Genomic DNA, 24,033 nt, shown 5'->3' with positions numbered 1-24,033 from the left:
ACTCAGAGACCACTTTATTCGGTCCCTCCTTTGCATAATGAAGTGGTGACTGGGTCTCCTTTCGTGGTCTGCTGGTGCTGTGTGTTCAGGGATGCTCTTCTGCACACCACTGTTACAACACACGTTTATCTGAGTGACTGTCACCTTCACGTCAGCTTGAAGCAGCCTGGCCATTCTCCTGTGACCTCTCTCATTTCACCCACAGAAATGCCACTCGCTGGATGATATTTTTCTGTTTTGCTTTTCACACCATTCTCTGTAAACTCCAGAGACTGTTGTGCACGTAAATCTGAAGAGATGAGCAGCTTCTGAGATACTCAAACCACCCCTTCTGGCACCAACAATCTGTCAAAATCACTTAGATCACATTTCTTTCCCATTCTGAGATCTGTTCTGGGTGACATCTGAACCTCTTGTCCATGTCTACATGCTTTTATGCATTGAGTTGCATAAACCCTTTATCACTTTAGTAGTTTTGTTTGCAGCCAGCAAATTGTCTGTTTTCACCAGCACTATCTTAAATCCTTTATCACTGCAGCTTGCTCACAATATTTATGGTTCAGGGCATTTCTCTTCCAATATTTACATTTCGTATCACATGTGCTCAATATTTATAGTGCTGTGTTCACAATCTTCACAGTAGCTGGTGCAGAAGGTCCATAATATTTTGACAGTGAGACTGGTTAGATCCCACAACACCAAGTTCAGGAACAGTTAATCCCCTGCAACCATCAACTCCTGAACCAGCGTGGATAACTTCACTCTCCTCCACACTCAGCTGATTCTATGAGCTACAGACTCACTTTCAATGACTCTTTACAACCCCTTTAGTCAGGATTATTTTTTATTTGTACAGTTTGTCTTCTTTTGCACCTTGGTTGTTTGCAGTCTCCGCATACAGCATTTCCTAAACTCTATGGTATTTCTGTTTTTCCGTAAATGCCTGCAAAGAAATGGATCTCAAGGTGCTCTGTGGTAACATACAGCACGTTAATAAATTCACCTGCAACTTCGGACTTTGGTTCACAATATTTACGGTATTCAGAGGGGCTGGTTCCGTGTTTGCAGTTTTCAGAGGGACTGGTTTGCAACATTTCCCGTATCTGAGGCTGATTGACAATACGGGAGCCAATGAGGCTTGTCACTGATATTTATTATACTGGGTTATGTGTGTTCACACAATATTTTCAGTATCTGGGGCAGGTTTTTCAGGATATTTACGGTAATTCATGATAAGGACTGCTGACAGGTCGCTGACCTGATTAGACTGGCTGAGATCGGGAGTTTTTATTGACTTACTGAGACACAGCGCGGAATAGGCCCTTCTGCCCCTTAAAGCCACACCAACCAGCACCCCCGATTTAACCCTTGACTGATCACAGGACAACTTACAACCAGCAATTCACCTACCTGGTAGGGCTTTGGCCTGTGGGAGGAAACCCACACGTTCATGGGGAGAACATGCAAACTCCTCAGAGACAGCTCTGGGAATTGAACCCAGGTCACTGGTACTGTAAAGCCTCGTGCTCAACACTACGCTCCAGTGCCATTGGGGGAGGGAGGGGGAAGGGAGGATATTCAGAGCTTCGAGAGGAGAGGGCGTGCTGAGAGTGGGTGAGAACACAGATGAGAGATTATAATGTGGAGATGTTTGGAAACATCCACTAAAGCACAGAACAGAGAGCAAAGTATTTGTTAAATTGTGGGAGATTGGTTAGTGTTGATGTTCAAAAGGATCTGGAAAGAGTTAGTCTGTACAACGCTGTGCCCTGGGAGTGTGAGTGACTGGGGGTGTGAGTGTGAGTGAGAGTGTTTGTGTGAGAGAGAGAGTGAGTGCTCTGCCCATCTCTATCCCATCCCCCTTACCCAAACCTCCAACCCACCCCCACCCCCAAGAGAGGAAAATGCCACTGTCCCGTCAGATGGAGACTGATGCCACGGTGGGCTTCGAGGGCACCTCCAGTCTCGCCATCTCCCCCTCTCCGAGCTGCTGGTAACGATCCCTCGCCAGCCTGAGGGGTTGCAGCATCACCTCCTCCAGCTGGGGGAAGAGCTGGAAAAGAGGAGACAACGTCCCGTCACATCCTGGGAGCAGATTCGGACTCACGTTCCCCTCTGTTGGCATTCCCGGTCATCCTATCACAATCACAAGGTATCTCCTGATAATATTCCCAGGAATTCGAGCTCGGGGTTTTGGAGATGGGCAGGGGTGTAGGGGCGAGAGGGAGTTCATGGAGACGAGGAGGGGTGTAGGGGCCAGAGAAGTGTCATGGAGACACAGAGGGGTGTAGGGGCGAGAGGGAGTTCATGGAGATAGGGAGGGGTGTAGGGGCGAGAGGGAGTTCATGGAGATTGGGTGGGTGTAGGGGCCAGAGAAGTGTCATGGAGACGAGGAGGGGTGTAGGGGCCAGAGAAGTGTCATGGAGACGAGGAGGGGTGTAGGGGCCAGAGAAGTGTCATGGAGACACAGAGGGGTGTAGTGGCGAGAGGGAGTTCATGGAGACGAGGAGGGGTGTAGGGGCCAGAGAAGTGTCATGGAGACGAGGAGGGGTGTAGGGGCCAGAGAAGTGTCATGGAGACACAGAGGGGTGTAGGGGCGAGAGGGAGTTCATGGAGACGAGGAGGGGTGTAGGGGCCAGAGAAGTGTCATGGAGACACAGAGGGGTGTAGGGGCGAGAGGGAGTTCATGGAGATAGGGAGGGGTGTAGGGGCGAGAGGGAGTTCATGGAGATTGGGTGGGTGTAGGGGCCAGAGAAGTGTCATGGAGACGAGGAGGGGTGTAGGGGCCAGAGAAGTGTCATGGAGACGAGGAGGGGTGTAGGGGCCAGAGAAGTGTCATGGAGACACAGAGGGGTGTAGTGGCGAGAGGGAGTTCATGGAGACGAGGAGGGGTGTAGGGGCCAGAGAAGTGTCATGGAGACGAGGAGGGGTGTAGGGGCCAGAGAAGTGTCATGGAGACACAGAGGGGTGTAGGGGCGAGAGGGAGTTCATGGAGACGAGGAGGGGTGTAGGGGCCAGAGAAGTGTCATGGAGACACAGAGGGGTGTAGGGGCGAGAGGGAGTTCATGGAGATAGGGAGGGGTGTAGGGGCGAGAGGGAGTTCATGGAGATTGGGTGGGTGTAGGGGCCAGAGAAGTGTCATGGAGACACAGAGGGGTGTAGGAGCGAGAGGGAGTTCATGGAGATAGGGTGGGTGTAGGGGCCAGAGAAGTGTCATGGAGCCACAGAGGGGTGTAGGGGCGAGAGGGAGTTCATGGAGATAGGGAGGAGTGTAGGGGGCGAGTGACGGTTCATGGAAATGGGGAGGGACGTAGTGGCCAGAGGAGGATCATGGAGATGGGGGGTGGGGGGTGTAGCCACCTTTGGAGGATCACGAAGACGGGGAGGAGTGTAGGAGTTAGGGTGTAGGGACTAGAGGGGTGTCACAGAGACACAGAGGGGTGTTGGGGCAGAGGGGTCTATATTCTTATCTCAAAGACAATACCACTGTTTGTATTTTGAAGAGATTTGTTATCTCACCAAAGACTCAACAGTTTTTTTAATAGATGTACGGTGGAGAACATTCTGACTGGCTGCATCACTACCTGTTATGGTGGATCACAAGAGGCAGCAGAGGACTGTAACCTCAGCCAGCTCCACTCCACCATGGCAGAACCGTCCCCTCCACTGAGTACATCGTCAAGAGATTGAGCCTCAAGAGGGAAGGGTAGGAGCGGCAGGGGATGGGACGCAGAGAGGGTAAAGACCTGCTCCCTTCCCCCTCCCCACTTAGTATGAGGCCGATTACTTGTTCCCTCCCCTAGTGAATTCACCCCCCCACCACTCTCACCCCCGTTACCTTGGTCAAGGACTCGAACATGGGCATGAGGGTGGAAGTGATGAATGCGCTCTGTGTGTGAGATTTCCACACCCGGTCCCGGTCCATGAAGGGCGACACTGGTAAACCCTCCGACTTCTCCCGGTCTCCCTGGAACAGGTCCAACTGCATCAGCAGTGATAGAGACCGAACCTCCCCTGACAGCGAGGCATCCCTTCCCTCCTCACCACTCCTCCCACAGCGCTCCCTCCTCACCGCTCCTCCCACAGCATTACCTCCTCACCGCTCCTCCCACAGCATTACCTCCTCATTGCTCCCCCACAGCATTACCTCCTCACCGCTCCTCCCACAGCACTCCCTCCTCACCGCTCCTCCCACAGCACTCCCTCCTCACTGCTCCTCCCACAGCATTACCTCCTCATTGCTCCCCCACAGCATTACCTCCTCACCGCTCCTCCCACAGCATTACCTCCTCTCTGCCCCTCCCACAGCGCTCCCTCCTCACCACTCCTCCTACAGCACTCCCTCCTCACCACTCCTCCCACAGCACTCCCTCCTCACCGTGCCTCCCACAACACTCCCTCCTCACCGTTCCTCCCACAGCACTCCCTCCTCACCGTTCCTCCCACAGCACTCCCTCCTCACCACTCCTCCCACAGCATTACCTCCTCACCACTCCTCCCACAGCACTCCCTCCTCACCACTCCTCCCACAGCATTACCTCCTCACCACTCCTCCCACAGCACTCCCTCCTCACCGCTCCTCCCACAGCATTACCTCCTCACCGCCCCTCCCACAACACTCCCTCCTCACCGCTCCTCCCACAGCACTACCTCCTCACCGCTCCTCCCACAGCATTACCTCCTCACCGCTCCTCCCACAGCGTTCCCTCCTCACCACTCCTCCCACAGCACTCCCTCCTCACCGCTCCTCCCACAGCGCTCCCTCCTCACCGCTCCTCCCACAACACTCCCTCCTCACCGCTCCTCCCACAGCGCTCGCTCCTCACCGCTCCTCCCACAGCGCTGCCTCCTCACCACTCCTCCCACAGCGCTCCCTCCTCACCACTCCTTCCACAGCATTACCTCCTCATTGCTCCCCCACAGCACTCCCTCCTCACCACTCCTTCCACAGCGCTCCCTCCTCACCGCCCTCCCACAGCGCTCCCTCTTCACCGCTCCTCCCACACCAAGGCACTTCCTTCTCACAGCGTTCCCTCCTCATTCCCCCTCCCACAGTGCTCCCTCCTTGTTGCCCCTCCCAGAGCAGTCCCTCCTCACTGCCTCTCCCACAGTGCTCCCTCCTCATTCCCCTCCCATAATGCTCCCTCCTCACCACCACTATTCTGAAGCTTCCTCCTGACCACAACTCTCCTATCCCTCTGCCCTCCCACGACACTCTCCTCCCCACTGCCCCTTACTGAGTGCGACACTCCCTCCTCACAGCGAGGTGCTCCTGCCTCACTCCTTCCCGCCACCACCCACCTGCATGAAGTACTCCTGTAACAAACAGTCGAGCCAGGGCTCAGAGACCTGGGTGGGCCGCACCTCGTTGGAGGTGTCACAGCATTTGATCAGTACTTGTTCCAGCTGTCGACAGGGAGGACGAGGGTGTTAGTGAGCGGCGGAGAAGGAGGAAGTCGACAAGTCGCGGGTAGCCCATTCCCACCCCTCTACCCAATTTGTTAACACAGTGATGCCTGGACCCAGACAGTCCCTCATCGTCAAACCTTCCCGCCACACCCCTGGGAAGGTAAAGCTTCCTCGGAAGACACGTCCCACCAGGCTCAGACAGATTCCACCCTTTAGATATCAGACTCTTGAGTAGACCTCTCGTACGATGAATGGACTCGACCTCACAATCCAGGTCAAGGCCGTGCACCTTATTGTCTACCTGCACGGCACTCTCCTTGTAGCTGTTACACTCTGTTCTGCAATCGGTTATTGTCTGACCTTATTCCAGCTGAATGCACTGTGTAATGATCTGATCTGTATGAACAGTGTGCGTTTCACTGTATGTGGCAATAATAAACCAATTCCAATTAACAAGAACATTGAGTGTGTATCCCCATCTCTATCACTGCCTATGGCCCCTACATTCCCTGTCTCCATGTCACCTCCCTCCCTGCCACTGGATTCTACACACCTCCCCGTCTCTGTGGCCCATTCCCTCCCTTACACACCTCCCTGTCTCTGTGGCTCACTCCCTCCCTTACACCCCTCCCTGTCTCTGTGGCCCACTCCCTCCCTTACACCCCTCCCCGTCTCTGTGGCCCACTCCCTCCCTTACACCCCTCCCTGTCTCTGTGGCCCACTCCCTCCCTTACACCCCTCCCCGTCTCTGTGGCCCATTCCCTCCCTTACACCCCTCCCTGTCTCTGTGGCACACTCCCTCCCTTACACCCCTCCCCGTCTCTGTGACCCACTCCCTCCCTTACACCCCTCCCCGTCTCTGTGGCCCACTCCCTCCCTTACACCCCTCCCTGTCTCTGTGGCCCACTCCCTCCCTTACACCCCACCCCGTCTCTGTGGCCCACTCCCTCCCTTACACCCCTCCCCGTCTCTGTGGCCCACTCCCTCCCTTACACCCCTCCCTGTCTCTGTGGCCCACTCCCTCCCTTACACCCCACCCCGTCTCTGTGGCCCACTCCCTCCCTTACACCCCTCCCTGTCTCTGTGATTCCTTCCAGTTCCAACACACTCCCCGTCTCTGTGAGCCCTCTAACCCCTACACACCTTTCCATCTCTGCCACTCCTTCCACCCTCCAGTTCCTCTACCCATCCCATCTTTATTAACCCCTCTGACCCCTACACCCCTCGCTGTCTTTGTGCCCCCTCCTCTCTGCCTTCAGCTGTCCAGAGTGCCCTGGGGTCTCGGTACTGACCAGTCGGACGTGTTCCTGGTTCTGGTCGTCGAACACGTCGAGGCATTGTGCAAACGCATCCATGATGTCCCCGTGCCTCGCCATGTCTGTGGCCAAGATCAGCTCCGTCATCCCCTGGGGGGAAGGGAGAAGGTCAGAGCCCCTCCCGTATACAAACACGTGGCCCACCCCCACCCACCAACTCTCCCTGTAACAGAGCATTCGGACTGGTTGCATTGCCACCCGGTGTGGAGGCTCCAACACATGGATCACAAGAGGCTGCAGAGGGTTGTAGACTCGGTCAGATCCATCACTGACACGACCCTCCCCACCACCGTCACTGACACGACCCTCCCCCCCACCGTCACTGACACGACCCTCCCCCCCACCACCGTCACGGACACGACCCTCCCCACCGTCACGGACACAACCCTCCCTCCATCACGGACACAACCCTCCCCTCCATCACGGACACAACCCTCCCCTCCGTCACTGACACAACCCTCCCCACCGTCACGGACACAACCCTCCCTCCATCACGGACACAACCCTCCCCACCGTCACGGACACAACCCTCCCTCCATCACGGACACAACCCTCCCCACCGTCACGGACACAACCCTCCCTCCATCACGGACACAACCCTCCCCTCCATCACGGACACAACCCTCCCCACCGTCACGGACACAACCCTCCCTCCATCACGGACACAACCCTCCCCACCGTCATGGACACAACCCTCCCTCCATCACGGACACAACCCTCCCCACCGTCACGGACACAACCCTCCCTCCATCACGGACACAACCCTCCCCACCGTCACGGACACAACCCACCCCCTCCGTCACGGACACAACCCTCCCCACCGTCACGGACACAACCCTCCCCTCCGTCACGGACACAACCCTCCCCACCGTCACGGACACAACCCCCCCCACCGTCACGGACACAACCCTTCCCTCCGTCATGGACACAACCCTCCCCACCGTCACGGATACAACCCCCCCTCCATCACGGACACAACCCCCCCCCCCCCCCCCCCACCATCACGGAGACAGCCCCTCCCCACCATTATGGACACAAACCTCCCCACCGTCACGGACACAACCCTCCCCTCCGTCACGGACACAACCCTCTCAACCGTCACGGACACAACCCTCCCCCCCCACCCACCGTCACGGACACAACCCCCACCCCCTTCGTCACGGACCCAACCCCCACCCCCTTCGTCACGGACCCAACCCACCCCCACCATCATGGACACAACCCTCCCCTCCATCATGGACACAACCCTCCCCTCCATCACAGACACAACCCTCCCCTCCATCATGGACACAACCCTCCCCTCCATCACAGACACAACCCTCCCCACCATCACAGACACAACCCTCCCCTCCATCACAGACACAACCCTCCCCACCATCACAGACATAACCCTCCCCACCATCACCGACACAACCCTCCCCACCGTCACGGACACAACCCTCCCCACCATCACTGACACAACCCTCCCCACCATCACGGACACAACCCTCCCCCCCACTGTCACTGACACAACCCTCCCCTCCATCACGGACACAACCCTCCCCACCGTCATAGACACAACCCTCCCCACCGTCACGGACATCTTCATAATGCAATGCCTCAAGAAGACACATCCATCATTGAGGACCCTCGCCAGCCAGGACATGCCATCTTCCCATTTCTGCTATCAGAGAGCAAGTACAGGCACCTGAAGTCCCACACTTTTCAATTCAGAAACATCGTCATCCCCTCTGCCATCAGTCTATAAACACGACCTCATTTGCATTCTTTATTTGTTATTTATAGACATTTTATGTGTTGTGTGTACAGAAAATAAATTTCATGACATTTCAGTGACAATAACCCTGATTCTGAGTTTGGTGAGACCACCTTTGGAGTGTTGGGTACAGTGTTGGTCACCGTGTTGTCGGGAAGATGTTCTCGAGCAGAACTTTCCTCCACCTTCTCCAGCTTCATGATATCCTTCCTATAGCTGGACGACCAGAAATGCACTCAAAACTCCAAGTGTGGTCTCCCCAATGACTTCTACAGCTGTAACATAATGTCCCATCTCCTGTGCCATTGCTACCTTATCAGACCAATTTTTGTAGCAAGCCTTGTCTGGTTCTTCCTTGTCTACGGCCTGTTGCTTTTCAGTGTTTGGACTATTTCAGTATCTTTGAAGGATCAGTCACTCCCTGAAATATCCTGCGATGTCTGTGGAAATCTGGAAGACGTTGGATCGTCCTTACCCCCTCCCATCCCCCTCCCGAGAGCTACCCACCCCGTAATCTACGAAGTGAGCTTTTTCCCACTTCCTGCGGCCCCCTCCTGCATTTCCCTTTGTCGGTGTCGCCACCTCTCCTCCCCTACCCCGCCAACCCCTGCAGAATGTCTCACCTTCCGGATCTCCTCCGAGACTCCCGACTCTGTCCCAGCGAAGATGTCACAGTTGGGCTCTGAGAGTATCTGGAAGGCCACGGTGCAGTGGTGCTGTTCCAGGGGGGAGTGGTTGCCGTAGCGACGTGCCAGATCGGTCTGAGCATTGACATGGTATCTATTTGGGGGTGGTGTGGGGTGGGGGGGGGGCAAGAGTCCAACCCTTAGACTGAGAGTGGGGACAGTCATCAGCGGCATCTCTCCTCCGCAGCGAGCTCGGCATCACGTTAAGTGTCAATTACTGGGATGATGGAATTGTTGGCTTTGTGGCCACGTTTGCAGACTGAACGAAGATAGGTGGAGGAGCACGTATTGTTGAGGAAGCAGGGTGTCTGCAGAAGGACTTAGACAGATTAGGAGAATGGGCAAAGAAATGCCAGATGGAAGAGTGTAGCATTGTGCACAGCCGTATATTCTGGTAGAAGAAATAAAGGCGTAGACAAATTTTGAAATTGGGAGCGAATTCAGCAATTGAAGGTGCAAAGGGACTTGGGAATCCTTGTGAGGGTTCTGTGAAGGTTAACTTGCAGGTGGAGTCGGAAGTAAGGAAGGCAATGGGAATATTAGCATTCATTTTCAGCGAACTAGACTATAAAAGCAATGAGGTAATGCTGAGGTTTCATAAAACATTGGCCAGACCGCACTTGGAGCACTGTGAGCAGTTTTGTGCCCTTTAGCTACGGAAGGATAAGCTGCCACTGGAGAGGTTCCAGAGGAGGTTTATGAGAATGATTCCGAGAATGAAAAGGTTGATGTTTGAGGAGCATTTGGTGTACTCACTGGAGCTGTTGTTGGGAGACGGGGGAATCGGGATCAAGGCCGGCGTTGGAGTGGGAATACCAGCTCGGAGTGACCCCTGGGGCTGGGCACTCAGACTCACGTGTTGTTGAGCCCGGGGTGATCCAGGTCGTGGCAGACAGCGGAGGTCATCAGGATCAAGATCTCGATGGGTTTCAGCCGGGCCTGAGATGACGAGGGAGAAGGATGGGGTCAGTGTAGGTCTGGGCTCACACCTCCTCCTTTCCCACCACAACACGTCACCCAACTGGGGCTCTCTGCCCCCACCATCTCTCCAAAACCTCCAAATGAGGGGGGAGTGTGAGGAGGGAGTGCTGTGGGAGGGACAGTGAGGAGGGAGTGTGGTGGAGGGGTGGTGAGGAGGAAGGGGCAATGAGGAGCGTGCGGTGGGGAAGGAGGGCTACTCCGCAGGAGTGAACTTGACCGAAGTGATTGTTACAGAGGGTTGGTATGGACGGGATGGTCGGAACGTGCTCCCATACACCCACCTGCAGCTCACACAGTTGGATCATGCCATGCATCGTCTGGGTGACGCAGAAGGAGTGGCGGAAGTTGTGGAACGGATTCTCCCTGTAGTTCTCCTGGACGCTCAGCTGTGGCACAGAGAGAGGGTGCAGACAGTTACAGACCCTTCGGTCCATCAGGTTCCTGCTGGTGCTCCGGCCTCATACTTGTCCAATCCCTCCATCAGGGGCTGTGTACCCTCCCCTCCTCGGCCCCGAACTACCCTTCCTTTTTCCAACATCAATGAGCCCCCAGTGGGATTGGGATGGGAGCGGTTTGGGGTGGGATCAGGGGAAGATCCCTCTGTTCTGTCACTGGGTTCAACCTCATCAAACAGAACCAATTAACCCCTCCCCATCTCCTGTCCCTGTAACCCCCTTCAACCCCATTAGCCCCTCCATCTCTGTCACCCCCGCCAGCCTCTGCACCCCTTCCCATCTCTGTGACCCCCTCCGGCACGCATCGCCATCCCATCTCAGTACGTCTGGAAGGGTAAGGGGAAGGATGCAGATGAAGAGGTAGGGAAGAAGAAAGAGAGAAAATAGAGGGAGAGGCATTAGAGGGAAAAATTAAGAGAGATCAGAGAAGAATACAGAAATATATAATAATCGAAAGCCCTGCCCCACTCCCCCAACTCTTTCACAGAGAGATGGATGGGAAAAGGAGAGAGGGAGAGAGAGATGAATCAGGAGAAACATGAGGAGTGAGATGAGGGAGGTGTAGCAGACAGAGGGAGGGGCATTAGCCAGGTAGACAGGAAGGGTTTGGGATTGGGATCTTGTGGATGAATGGTTCCTGGGAGAGGAGGATGAGGAGAGGATACCTACTAGCCATCGCTTCAGAGTGATGGCATTGATATTAAACTGGTTGACCAGGCCCAGACTGTGGAACATGTACTCGATACAACTCAGCATCTGTGGGGAGAGCAGAAACACATCCAGATCCAGACCCCCTTCCCACCCCCAATCTTCCCTCTTCTCCCCAGTCCTCCTCATCCCCAACATAACCCACCGGGGCTGGAGCCGACATTTCCTGGGGGAAGCTGTTGTGGTCTGGGACTCTCTGCTTGAAAGGGGGTGGGGAGGAATGGTGTGAGAGCAGATCTGAGGATGAAAACAAGAGAGAGAGAGAGAGAGAGAGAGAGAGAGAGAGAGAGAGAGAGAGAGAGAGAGAGAGAGAGACAGTGAGAGAGAGAGAGTGAAAGAGAGAGAGAGAGTGGGAGAGAGAGTGTGAGAGACTGAGAGAGAGTGAGAGAGAGAGAGACAGAGACAGAGACAGACAGAAAGAGAGAATGCAGCAAAGCTGAGAAATTGTAGAGAATGAGATACAGGGAATGAGAGAATGGAGAGAGGTTTAAGAAATTGAAATGACAAGAAAGAGAGAGACAGGAAATAAAGAGAGAGTGATGAATATTTGGGAGAAAGTGAACAAGTGAATGAAGCAATAGATGGAGAGAGGGTGGGAGGGAAGGGAGAGAGAGCTGCAGTGAGTGAGGGAATTGGGGAGGGGAGGGAGATAGAGAGCACAACAGAATTAAAAAAGAGAAAGAGAAGGAGGTAGAGAGAAACTGATGAAAACGAGTGATTGAGGAGATGGGTGAGAGAAAGACAGGATTGAGCGACTGGGAAGAGAGGTTTTGTGCATTTGAGGGACTGGAGAGAAACGAGAGATGGCAGGTTGTGTGCATTTGATGGACTGGGGAGGGTAATGACATGGGTTGTGTTGAGAGACTGGGGAACAGAGGTGACAGGTTGTGTACATTTGAGGCACTGGGGAAGAGAGGTGACAGGTTGTGTACATTTGAGAGACTGGGGAAGAGAGGTGACAGGTTGTGTACATTTGAGAGACTGGGGAAGAGAGGTGATAGGTTGTGTACATTTGAGGCACTGGGGAAGAGAGGTGACAGGTTGTGTACATTTGAGAGACTGGGGAAGAGAGGTGATAGGTTGTGTACATTTGAGGCACTGGGGAAGAGAGGTGACAGGTTGTGTACATTTGAGAGACTGGGGAAGAGAGGTGACAGGTTGTGTACATTTCATAGATTGGGACAGGGAGAGGTGACAAAAGAATCAAAACCACACCCATCCTGGACATTTCCTCTTTCATCGGGCAGAAGGTACAAAACCCTGAAAGCATACACCACCAAGCTCAAGGACAGTTTCTATCTTACGATTTTCAGACTCTAGAATGGACCTTTTATGTGATAAGGTGGATTTTTGAGCTCACAATCTCCCTCGTTATGATCTTGCACTTTATCGTATTCCTGCACTGCACTCGTTTGGTAGCTTCTACACTTTATTCTGTGTTGTTATTGTTTTGCCTTGATCCAGCTCAATGCACTGTGTAGTGATCTGATCTGTATGAACAGTATGCAACGCAAGCTTTTCACTGTATCTCAGTGCACGTGACAATAACAAGCCAATAAAAATTCCAAGCAGAGTTGGCCAAGTACAATAACATTGTGTTCAAACAGGGAATCCCCCATGGAGTGGGACTCGATGAGGAACTGCACCTCATGGCCCGGTGATGGACTCTTGCTGTGCTCAGAAGCTCCGCCTCTGAAATTCCCGATGCCTACCTCGTTGGGAGCCCACTGCCAGATGTCGAAGGTTGGCTTCTTCAGTGCCTCGATGGTCTCTGGAGAGAGGGTGTACTGGGAGGGAGAGGCACAAGGAGGAACAGGAGGTCAGTGCACGAGGGCAACATCTCCACATCAAAGCCACATGCGTGTCTTAAACCTCCGCCCCACCAAACCACACACCCCACCCCTGGCCTGGCGCCTCTTCACAGAAGCACATACCTATGTCTATGCAGACGGAAACACCGCTCAGTAAGATCTCATAAACAGCATTCTGGGACCCCAGAGAGAAACACTCCCCCACCCATCCCAGACTCCCCATTTGTGACTGTGGGACTTTAACATGCACAGACCGGGCCTTGGATTAACGTCTCGTCTGGAGAAAGTGTGAGCTTTCCTCCTCAGTGCCCCTCCTGCAGCGCGTTGCACCCTCCTAACCACCCCTCCCACAGCCCACGCTCCCTCCTCACAGCCCCCCCCCCACAGTGTTGCGCTCCCCACTCAGTGAGGGGCGGGCTGGCAGGAAGAGCAGTTCACAGAAACAGAGAGGGGTATAGGAGCTGGAGGGGTTACAAAGACTGGGAGGTGTGCAGGGGTTGGAAGGGGTATAGAGATGGGGAGGGGTGGAAGGGTGGGAGGAGTTTACATAGACAAGGAGGGTTCTAGGTGCTGGAGAAGGTCACAGAGACTAGGAGGAGTGACTGAAGACATTGGGAGAGGGGGTTCTTACCTTGGGATATGAGGGAACATCAGGGCGAGGGATGAGCCTCCTGCTGGAAGGGGGACACGGGGAGTCACAAATCCAGAGGGATCTGAGGGAGAGAGAGACAGAGAGATCAGCTTTCAACATTCATTCCTCACCCCAATCCCACGACCCTTCACAATGCTACTCGATGACTAGGGTCCACTCACCCTGAGCCTCAGTCCCTCCCCCCGTGTGTCCCCTTCCCTCTGTCCAACATTGACGACCTCGCCCCACATTTCCAGGGTGTTCTCAGAGTTGCTGAGAAAATTCTGTTGAGGTTATTTTTTCGGACGCTGGTGACCCACGGTTGTCCATCACCTCTCGAGGAGCTCAATACAGTCCAGAACAGGGTAGGCCGTTCAATCAGCACCGCACCTACCCACCCTAAACACCTCACCCTCACCCTCTGCCACTGGCCCACCACGGCTGCAGTGTGCAGCGTCTACAGAACACTCTGCTGTTAGCCGCCCGGGCTACTCGGACAGTATCTACATCCGCACCTCTTACTACCCAGAAGGATGAGGGCAGCTTTATGTCTGTGGGGACAGTTTGCCCCCTCCTCTACTGCCACTCGGAAATCTGTGTGTCATTCCTTCACCGTCGCCGGGTCTGAACCCTGGGACTCCCTCTCTCCCCCACAGTACCGTGGACTGCGGCGGTTCGAAGGGGCGACTCAGCCCCACCTTTGAGGGAGGCGAGAGGGAGCCGATAAATGCTGATCCGGCCCAATGAGAGGGAAGAATTCACCCTGAGGACATGGATCGGACGGAGGCTGGCCTCTTGTGTACCTCCTACCTCTTGGCAAGCTCTTCCCGCAGCCTCTCGATCTCCCCCTGACACTTGGCGATCTCGGCTCTCCTCCCGCTCTCCACTGCAACACAATCCAAGCCATTCCCGATTAACTGCCTCGTCTTCCGGGTCGGTGGGATCCTGGGATCAGCCTGTGCTGAGGACGCCCACGGAGGAGGGCAACGATCACGGGGAGCGATCGAACCGGAGCGTCGGCGTGTGGGCTGACCCGATCCGCCATTCGGTCACGGCTGATTTACTATCCCTCTCAACCCCGTTCTCTCACCTTCTCCCCGTAACCTTTAACACCCCTACTAATCACGAAATTACTAATCGCAAATGTTGTGAAGAAAGATGTTACAAAGTCACGAATCAAAAGGTTGAGCGTGGTGGGACTGGTGTTCTGAGCTGCACGTGTTTCAGTGCAAGGAGTGTTGCAGGAAAGGCGGCCGAGCTTAAGGCACGGGTCAGCACGGGGAATTATGACATTTTAGCCATCTTTGAGATTTGGTTGTGGGGGGAGGCAGGGCTGGCAGCTCAGTATTTCGGGGTTCCATTGTTTTAGACGAGTCAGATTGACCGGGGGGGTGGGGGGGTGATGAAAGGGCTGGGGTGGCATTACTGGTCAGGGAAAATGCCACGGTAGTGATCAGTCAGAACAGACTGGAATGTTCGTCCACTGAGACTTTATGGGTAGAACTGAGGAATAAGAAAGTTATGACCACGTTAATTGGATTATATAGAATATAGAATAGTACAGCACAGTACAGGCCCTTCGGTCCACAATGTTGTGCCGACCCTTAAACCCTGCCTCCCATATAGATAGATAGATAGATAGATAGATACTTTATTCATCCCCAAGGGGAAATTCAATGTTCCTCCAGTATGATATCACATAAACACAAGACAGACCAAGACTAACTGACCAAAAAAACCACATAATTATTACATACAGTTACAACAGTGCAAAGCAATACCATAATTTGATAAGAGCAGACCATGGGCACGGTAAAAAAAAGTCTCAAAGTCCCAGATAGCCCATCATCTCACGCAGATGGCAGAAGGAAGAAACCTCCAACGTGGCAAAACTTCCCGATGCAGCCTCTGGAAGCACCCGAGCACAGCCAACTGTGAGTCGGTCCGAAAACTTCCGACAACTTCGTGCCTCCGACCAGCCCTCCGACACCGAGCACCGAGCACCATCTCTGCCGAGTGCTTCAACCCCGGCTCCGGCCACCAAGCAACAGGCAAAGCCGAGGATTCGGGGCCTTCCTCTCTGGAGATCTCTCCGATCGCTCAGTAGCAGCGTCAGCAGCACAGGCATGTCAGAAGTTTCGCCAGATGTTCCTCCGTGCTTCACACATCCGTCTCAATCAAATCAGGATTGTGCACGGCCCCTACTTACAGATAACGGATATTCCTTACTGGAGTGGCCGCTGCGCCCTGCGTCGTCGCGCCGCCATCTTGAACGCCACCTTAAATTCCTCCATATACCTATCTAGTAGTCTCTTAAATTTCACTAGTGTATCTGCCTCTGCCACCGACCACTCAATAATCCCTGGGATTTAGAAGAGCAAATTTGTAGTGAGATCGCAGACTGTTGCAAAAAACACAAGGTTCTGTGGATTTATCCACCACAATTTGCTTCAGACAGCAAACAGCTCCTCCTCTGTAATCTGTGTAGGACCCATTACCCTGCCTCGGCATTGCCTCTCACCTGTATTCTCCATCTATTGACTGGGGCTCCCAGACTGTGCAAAGGGCTGGATGGGAAAGAGTTAGTCAAGAACGTTTCCTTAAATCCCAACAAAAGAGAGTGCAATAATAGATCTCCGATTAGGGAATGCAACAGGGTAGGTGACAGAAGTTTGTGTAGGGCACCACTTTGCAACTAGTGATCACACTGCCATTGGTTTCAAGATATTTATGGAAAAGGGTAGGTTTGAGATTCTAAATTGGAGATGGTATCAGAAAGGATCTGGCATGTATAGATTGGGACAGGTTATTTTCTGGGAAAGGTGTACTTGGTAAGGGGGAGGACTTCAATTTTCGTGAGTACAAAGCTTGTATGTGACTGTAACAATAAAAGGCAAGGATAACAGGTTTAAAGAACGTTTGTTTTCAGAGATATTGAGACCCTCGTTGAGATATCAAACTCTGTTTTAAATATACCCAATGACTTGGTGTTCACCACCAAGCGTGGCATTAAATTCCACAAAACAGAGGCACTGTCATGCCTGTTTCTGATGACATGTGCTGGCCCCTACCCATCACAGTATTAAATGATTCCCCCCCCCGCCCCAGTTCTGATAACTCTGTCCCCTCAATCGAGAGACATTCCCACTGGGGAAACTATCTCCCCTTCCCTGTCCCCTCAGGATCTGAGAAGGTTCAGTGAGTTCACCCATCGTCCTTCTAAACACCGGACTTCATCAGTTAGGGCACTGAGTACTGGAGTTGGACGTAATGTTACAGATGCACCAAACGTTGTTGAGGCTCCGCTTTGAATATTGTGTACCGTTTTGGTCATCCCGTTATAGAAAAACTACCATTAAGCTAGAAAGAAAGCAGACGTCTATGGGAATATTGCCGGAACTCAAGGCCTTGAGTGATAGGAACACTCCTGGCAGATTAGGAAGTCATTCCTTTGAGCGTAGGAGACTGTAGGATGAAATTATAGAGTTGTAGAAAATCATGGGGTGTGTAATTATGATGAATCTTTTTGCCAGGGTTAGAGAACCAAGAACTACAGCTGCGGTTCCCAACCTTTTTTATGCTATGGACCCCTACCCTTAGCCGAGGCTCCATGGACCCCAGGTTTGGAACCACTGGACTAGATGTTTGGGGTGAAAGGGGCGAGATTTAATAGGAAGGTGTGAGTGGTTTTTAAGAAGGCTTGTGGTGTGTTGGCCTTCATCAGTGGGGGGATTGAGTTGGGTTCAAGAGCTGCAGGGTGATGTTGCTGCTCTGTAAAACTCTGGTTAGACCCCACTTGGAGAACTGTGTTCAGTTCTTGTCACTTCTTTATAGGAAGAATGTGGAAACTTCAGGGAAGGTGCAGAGGGGATTTATCAGGTTGTTGCCTGGATTAGAGAGCATGTCTTATGAGGAAAGGTTGAGAGAGCTCGAGCGTCTCTCAAAGAAGGACAGGGACACGAACGAGGTAGGGAGGCAGAACAAGGGGGAGGAGGATAAGTAGTGAGGGGCAGTATGAGGGAGGAGGGGGTAGCTGCATGACATTACTGTGGAAATGTCACGTTCCCCCCTCCCCCAGTCACTGAGGAGGGGGATGGAGACCATGGTCGGAGGTGCAGGGGTGGACAAACATCACTCACCCTCCACCCGTCTCTCCAAGACAGCCAGCTTATTCCGAATCTCGCTCTCGATTTCGTCCACCCTCAGGGACCTGCAGAGGGGAAGGGAGGGAGGCAGTGAGGAGAGAGGGTATAGAGGGAATTTTCTGAGAAATCAAGGGGGGGGGAGTGCAAAAAGATTAAGATTAAAGATTGGCTTTATTTGTCACATGTAACAACAAATCATTGATATGCACGGTGAAAGATGTCATTTTGTGTCAAAGACCTACACAGCCTGAAGATGTGGTGAGGGATGAGGGGAGGTTCAGGGAGAACACACGGAACAGAAGATGTTCTCTGACAGCCCGTTCCAGATAACCAACCCCTCTCTGTGTAAGAATGATTTTAATGTCCTGTGTGAAAGCAATTACCCCTCAGATGGACTTTACCCCTCCACCCTCTGCCCCCTTGGTTTTGATACCCATATATGAAAAAAAACATTAAAAATGAAAAACAATAACAAAATGCAGAATAAAGTGTTACAGTCATGGAGAAAGTGCAGTGCAGGAAGACAAGGGCTACAACGAGGTAGATTGTGAGGTCAGGAGTCCATTTTATCATGCTTGGGGATCCATTAACAAGGTAAAACTGTCTCCCCTACATGTTTCCCACAAATCCTATAGACCTCTGCTAGGTCACCCCTCAGCTTCCACTGCTCCAGGGTAAACAGTCTCAGACTATCTGGTCTCTCCAGTCTCCTGATGTCCATGGAGTTGAGAGGGAAAATAAATCAGCCATGATGGGATAGCGGAGCAGAATTCTCTGTCTTGTGGTCTTGTGGGCCTGGTCACCAGAGGCAACAGGGACTGTCAGCGATGAAGGGGACAGAGAGCGCCGGTAATCACGTTCCCGCTTTCTGCTGTTCTCAATCCGGTACCTGGAGAGCTGGACGGTGACATCAGTGCAGAATTTCTGTAGGAGGACCTCTCTGTCTGTGAGTGAAATCAATAAATCAGCTTGTTATTGTCACAAGTGCCGAGGTACAGTGATGTTACATTCTGTCTCCACAGATCGTTCCCCCACGTCAGTACATCGACATAGTGCAAGGGTAAAACAGTAACAGTTACAATTGCCCAGGAAGCGCAGTCAGGCAGACGGCAAGGTACAAGGTAGATTGTGAGGTCAAGTGTCCATCTTATTGCACTAGGGGACAGTTCAATAATCTTATGACAGTGAGGTAGAAGTTGTCTTTGAGGTGGTACATGCTCTCAGGCTTTTGTATCTTCTGCCCGATGGGAGAGGGGAGGAGACAGAATGTCTGGGGATGGACGGGTCATTGATCACGCTGGCTGCTTCACCAAGGCAGAGGGAAGTGTAAACAGAGTCCTTGGAAGGGAAGTTGGTGCCTGCGATGTGCTCAGCTGTGTCCAACTCTCTGTAGTTCCTTGCGGTCACGGGCAGAGCAGTTGCCGTATCGAGCCCTGATGCACCGGGGCAGGAAGCTTTCCTTTGCGCATTGATAAAAATCGTCAAGGTCAACAGTGGCATGTTGAATTTCTCAAACCTCCGGATGAAGTAGAGATGTTCGTGAGCTGTCTTGTCCGTGGGTGCAGATGTTTGAACCAGGACTACGGCCCGAGAAGCGACAGGGATAGAGTGATGGGCAAAACGCTGGTCTGGGCCAGTGAGGGCCTGATGCAGGGAAGAATTTAACATTTAAAAATTGTTTACCTGAGGGCCCTGATGATGTAACAACAACCTTATATGGAGAACTATAAAACAAATATTTCATAATTAATATCGGTCACTTTGCTGAACACTCCCCCCACCGACTGAATCTCCTCCCACAGACACTCCCCACTCCCCATCACCAACTCCCCCCTCACCCACTGAATGCCCTCCCACAGCCCACAGACACTCTCCCCACAATGAATCTCCAGCCACAGTCCACTGACAAACTCCATACAGATAGTGAGGAGGGAGGGAACGTTGCGTGAGGGGCCGGATCGAACCCAGGCCTCTGGGATTGAATCTCGACGAAACCTGTCCATTGTTCACTCAGTCATCTCCTCATTCCAAGGATATTCCCAAACATCCCGATGCCCTTGACCGTCGAATCCTACCTCTTGGGATTGGCTGGCATCTCAGGATCAATGGTCACCGACGACCCCTTGTGGTCAAACAAGGACAGCGTGCCCCCTCTGGATAGGAAGAGAAGATCTGAGAACCAAAGGCAGACTCCGCCTCAGCTTTCCATAAAACTCCCTCCCACAGTACTCCCTCTTAGCGGTCAGTCCCACAGTGCTCCCTCCACACCCCGCTTCCCGTAGCGCTCCCCCCTCACTACTCCTCCCCCAGCACGGACCTCGGTGCTAAGACGTACGGATTCGAACGTGCCACTCTCTGACTGAGGAGCGGGGAGTTAGTCGCTGCGCCAAGCGGCCCGACTGACCTGAGAAGCCCAGCAGCGGCACACAAGAGGTCCCGGACGTCGGACAGACTGGATAAGCGGCTGAAGATCACCTGGATTGGGGGGGCGGGCGGAACAAAAGAAGATGGGGGAGAGGGAGAGGTGAGGATGGGGAGGGGAGGAAGAGGAGAGGGGAATGAGGGGAGAGAGTAAGGAAGGGAGAAGGGTGAGGAAGAGAGAGGAGGGAAAGGGGAAGAATGGAGGAGAGGTAGGAAAAGAGGGGAGAGGAGCAGGGGGGAGGGGAAGAGGGGAGAGGAGGAGGGAAGAGGCTGTCACGACAGTCAGCTCTGTGCTGGTCTGCCTCATCACACATGGGGCAAGTGTTCTAGGGTTCAGTCCTGGGGAGGTGGGTGCATGGATAGGGCAGAGCCCCTGGAACTGCTTTTGGACCTCTGCCGAGCGTTCATTGGGTCATGGAGCCAAATCGCCGCTTCCTCTGCTTCTGTGTCAGGGTCATTCGGCTGAATGATCTCCCTCTCCCTCTCCCTCCGCTGCTCCTGTCTTCTAACAGGCTGGAGAGGGGCCGCACTGGTTTTTCTAAGCCCCAACCCACCAAACCCCCTCCCCAGGCATAAGCACATCGGACTTAGTTATTCCAGCCTGAAATGACTTCAATTCAGGGAAATACACTCTGGGAGCTTGTGAGAGGACATAGGAGTGGTTTACCAGAATGTTTCCCAGGACGAGAGTGTTTGACTCTGGCAGGGAGATCAGAGGTGATTGGAAAGATCCCCTTGGAGCCAAGGATAATGGTATCACACTGGAAAAGGTTCTTCCACCCATCATATTGTGCCAAACTATTAAAACTAATGTCACCCAACTCCTTCTCCCCACATCTCTCCATTGTCCGCACATTCCTGCACCTGTCTAATTGACTATTAAGCACCTCTGTCGTATCTGCCTCTACCAGGCGGCACATTCGAGACAAAGTCGCTGCTGTCCACTCCATACATACAACTTATCATATTTTACCCCTCTGTGAAGTCTCATTCCCCTTTGCTCCAAAGAGAAAAGCCCTAGTTCACTCAATCTATCCTCAGAAGACATGCTGTCTAATCCAGGCAGCATCCTGGTAAATTCCCTTGGCTTCCACATCCTTCCTAAATTGAGGCGACCAGAAGTGAACACAATACTCCAGTGTGTTTTAATCAGAGTTTTATCGAGCTGCAATATCACCTGCGGCTCTAGAGCTCAATCCCGTGACTAATGAATGCCAAAACACCAAGCATCTAATTAAGAACCCTGTCAACACAGTATTCCACATATTGATCTCCCGAAGTGGATCATTTCACACATGCCCGGAATAAATTCTGGGACACAAATTATTCATGTCACAATTCACCTTCAGAGATGAGCAAACCCACGGCCCGTTGGGATTGGATGTGTGGAAGAAGGTTGTTCCATTTGATGACTGGTTCAGGAACAGAAGGTGGGAATGATGGGATTGATGAAGAGCTAGCACAGACTCTGAGCCGGCTGAAGCGCCCCCTTCCTGGATTCCCGGGTTTAGCAATGGGAAATATCCTCTCCCGGGGATGATAATGTGATCGGAGCAAAAACAAAATGGTGGAGTATCTGCGGGGGTAGAACATTTTCAGTGGAGAGGTGAAAGTAAGATAATGTTCTGTCTGAAAGGAGGGGGAAGTGCAACGGAAACAGATCGGGTGTGAGATTCCCAATGGAGAATAAACATCGGGAGAAGGAGATGGGAGTCTGATTGGAAAGGCTATTTCAAAGGCTGGAATGAGAGGGATGGGCCGAATGGCCTCGCTACAGGCTGGCGATGGGAGAGACAGAACAGGCTGGAGAGGTTTCCCGGGATCCGGAGGGACCCTCGGCGTGGAGTGGGGTCAGTCACCCCGGCAGCGCACATGACGAGCTGCCAGAACATTTTGACAAGACGGGGAGCCTTTGTCTCAGTTACTGACCCAGCTCTCAGACTGTGACTGCGAGGAAAACCGGTTACATGTAAATTCCGTGTGGGAATGGGACTGCTCCGTGCACCGTCACAGTTAGGATGGGCCTTATGGCCACCTCCTGGGGTTCAAGGAAATAACCAATCTTCTTCAGAGTCTAGGACCACCACTAGAGATCAATGTTTCAAATATCCCATCACACGTTCCCGAGGTCAGACACCAAGTGGAACTTCCACCACACCATCACAGATTTCTAGGGTGAGACACAGAGTGAAGCTCCCTTCATACCGTCCCAGCACACACTCCTGTGGTCAGAAACGGAGCAAAGCTCCCTCCACACCAATCGATCACACACTCTCGAGGTTAGACACAGAGTGAAGGTCCCTCCACACCGTCCCATCACACAGTCCCGGGGTCAGACGCAGAGTGAATTTTCCTCCATACCGTCCCACCATACATATCCATGTTACGGTAGGATTCCTATCCAGCGAACCCAGTTCTGGATAAGGGCGTACGCTATTCCTTCAAAGGATGAGCTGTTTCTGGGCGCTGATCATGAGGGATGAAGTGAGAAACCATTGGACAATAATCCTACCTTTTGAATCCTTCCATCCACCTCCAGGTGAATGACTTTGGGCAGGGCTGCGGAAAGGGCAGATCCCATAGTGTCTCAGAGAACCGTGCTCCAGAACAACCCTCGCGGAAATCCAATACAAAGCTGGGATCTCCGAGTCTCTTCTGCTCTTCCTCCCTCCGCCTTCTTTCTCTCTCTCTCTCCCACCCTCCCCTTCCTCTCTCTCTCTCCCTCCCTTCCCTCTGCCTTCTCTCTCTCTCCCTCTCTCTCTCTCAATCACTCCATCTCTCTATCGATCACAAACTGATTACAACTTCTCAATAACTATGGAGTTTGCTCTCCCCATCTCACACACTTTGTGTCTCATTCTTTCTCTCACTCTCTGCCACTTACACTGCCTCCCACTCCCTTTCTCTCTCTGCCTCTCACACAAAATGATTACAATCCCTCAGCAAACTCAATATGCTTTCCTCCCTATCTCTATCACTATTTCTCCACCTCTGCCCCTTCTCTCACTCTTTCTTTCTCTCTCTGCCCTCTCTCTCTCACACTGATCGCAAACTGCTTTCTTCTCTCTCCCACCCTCTCCTCTCTGCCTCTCTCATGAGCTGATTACAACTTCTCTGCAACCCAGTTTCCAGGGTAACCCAGTCCTTGGCGTCTGAGGGATGGAAAATATTCATCATCGGCTCATTATCATCTCTTCTCTCTGCCTCTGGGAGCTTGGGGACGGCTGCTCGATCAGAACCCGTGGATGTTCATTGAACGGGTTCAGTCCTGAAGCCTGCCATGCCGGGGTGCTGGGTGCTGGGTTTGGGGGAGAGTGTGTCACCGTGTCTGCATCACAGGGGTTTAATCCTCAGCAGATGTAAATCAGTCCTCAAAGCCGAGGTAATAATAGACAGTCTGGGCGCTAATTAACATCACAGAAACCTCTCAGCAGCCTCCCCGCTGACCTGTATTTACACGCTGCATGTGTGTCCACATTTCTTTCCAAAGCCCGAACCTTCTTAGCTTAACTCGAGGGAGACGGAATCAATAAACTGTGACTTCCCTGTCCCGAGGGTGTGTGATGGGACAACGATGAGGGAGTTTCACTCCGTGTCTGACCCCAGGACTGTGTGGAGGGGGTTTCACTCTGTGTCTGACCCCAGGACTTTGTGGTGGGAGTTTCACTCTGTGTCTGACCATGTGAGTGCGTGATGGGTCGGTGTCGAGGGAGC

General features: G+C 52.9%; 1 protein-coding gene across 7 annotated transcripts; it reads right to left on the bottom strand.

Moving 5' to 3' along the window:
• Nucleotides 1-826: 826 nt before the first annotated feature.
• LOC140732473 (high affinity cGMP-specific 3',5'-cyclic phosphodiesterase 9A-like) lies at nt 827-23,716 on the bottom strand. Of its 7 annotated transcripts, none has more exons than XM_073055182.1 (17): nt 22,832-23,031; nt 20,303-20,373; nt 19,974-20,051; nt 19,582-19,622; nt 18,788-18,842; nt 17,893-18,017; nt 14,564-14,639; nt 13,754-13,835; nt 13,024-13,098; nt 11,273-11,359; nt 10,430-10,534; nt 10,024-10,106; nt 9,105-9,261; nt 6,702-6,815; nt 5,302-5,406; nt 3,839-3,967; nt 827-2,053 (listed from the first exon to the last, which is right to left on the bottom strand). In XM_073055182.1, exons 1-17 carry the CDS (start codon nt 22,898-22,900, stop codon nt 1,919-1,921), a joined length of 1,587 nt encoding a protein of 528 aa, XP_072911283.1. In that variant the 5' UTR covers nt 22,901-23,031; the 3' UTR covers nt 827-1,918. The 7 variants fall into 7 exon arrangements, with proteins under 7 accessions (XP_072911283.1, XP_072911292.1, XP_072911332.1 ...); XM_073055191.1 differs by having other exon boundaries at nt 17,893-17,963; XM_073055231.1 differs by lacking the exon at nt 22,832-23,031 and adding an exon at nt 22,525-22,622.
• Between the last annotated feature and the right edge of the window lie 317 nt (nt 23,717-24,033).

This window comes from Hemitrygon akajei, chromosome 1 (genome assembly GCF_048418815.1).
Source record: "Hemitrygon akajei chromosome 1, sHemAka1.3, whole genome shotgun sequence".
NCBI lineage: Eukaryota > Metazoa > Chordata > Chondrichthyes > Myliobatiformes > Dasyatidae > Hemitrygon > Hemitrygon akajei.
The sequence above is the reverse complement of the archived record's forward strand: the minus strand, read 5'-3'. Positions and strand labels throughout refer to the sequence as shown.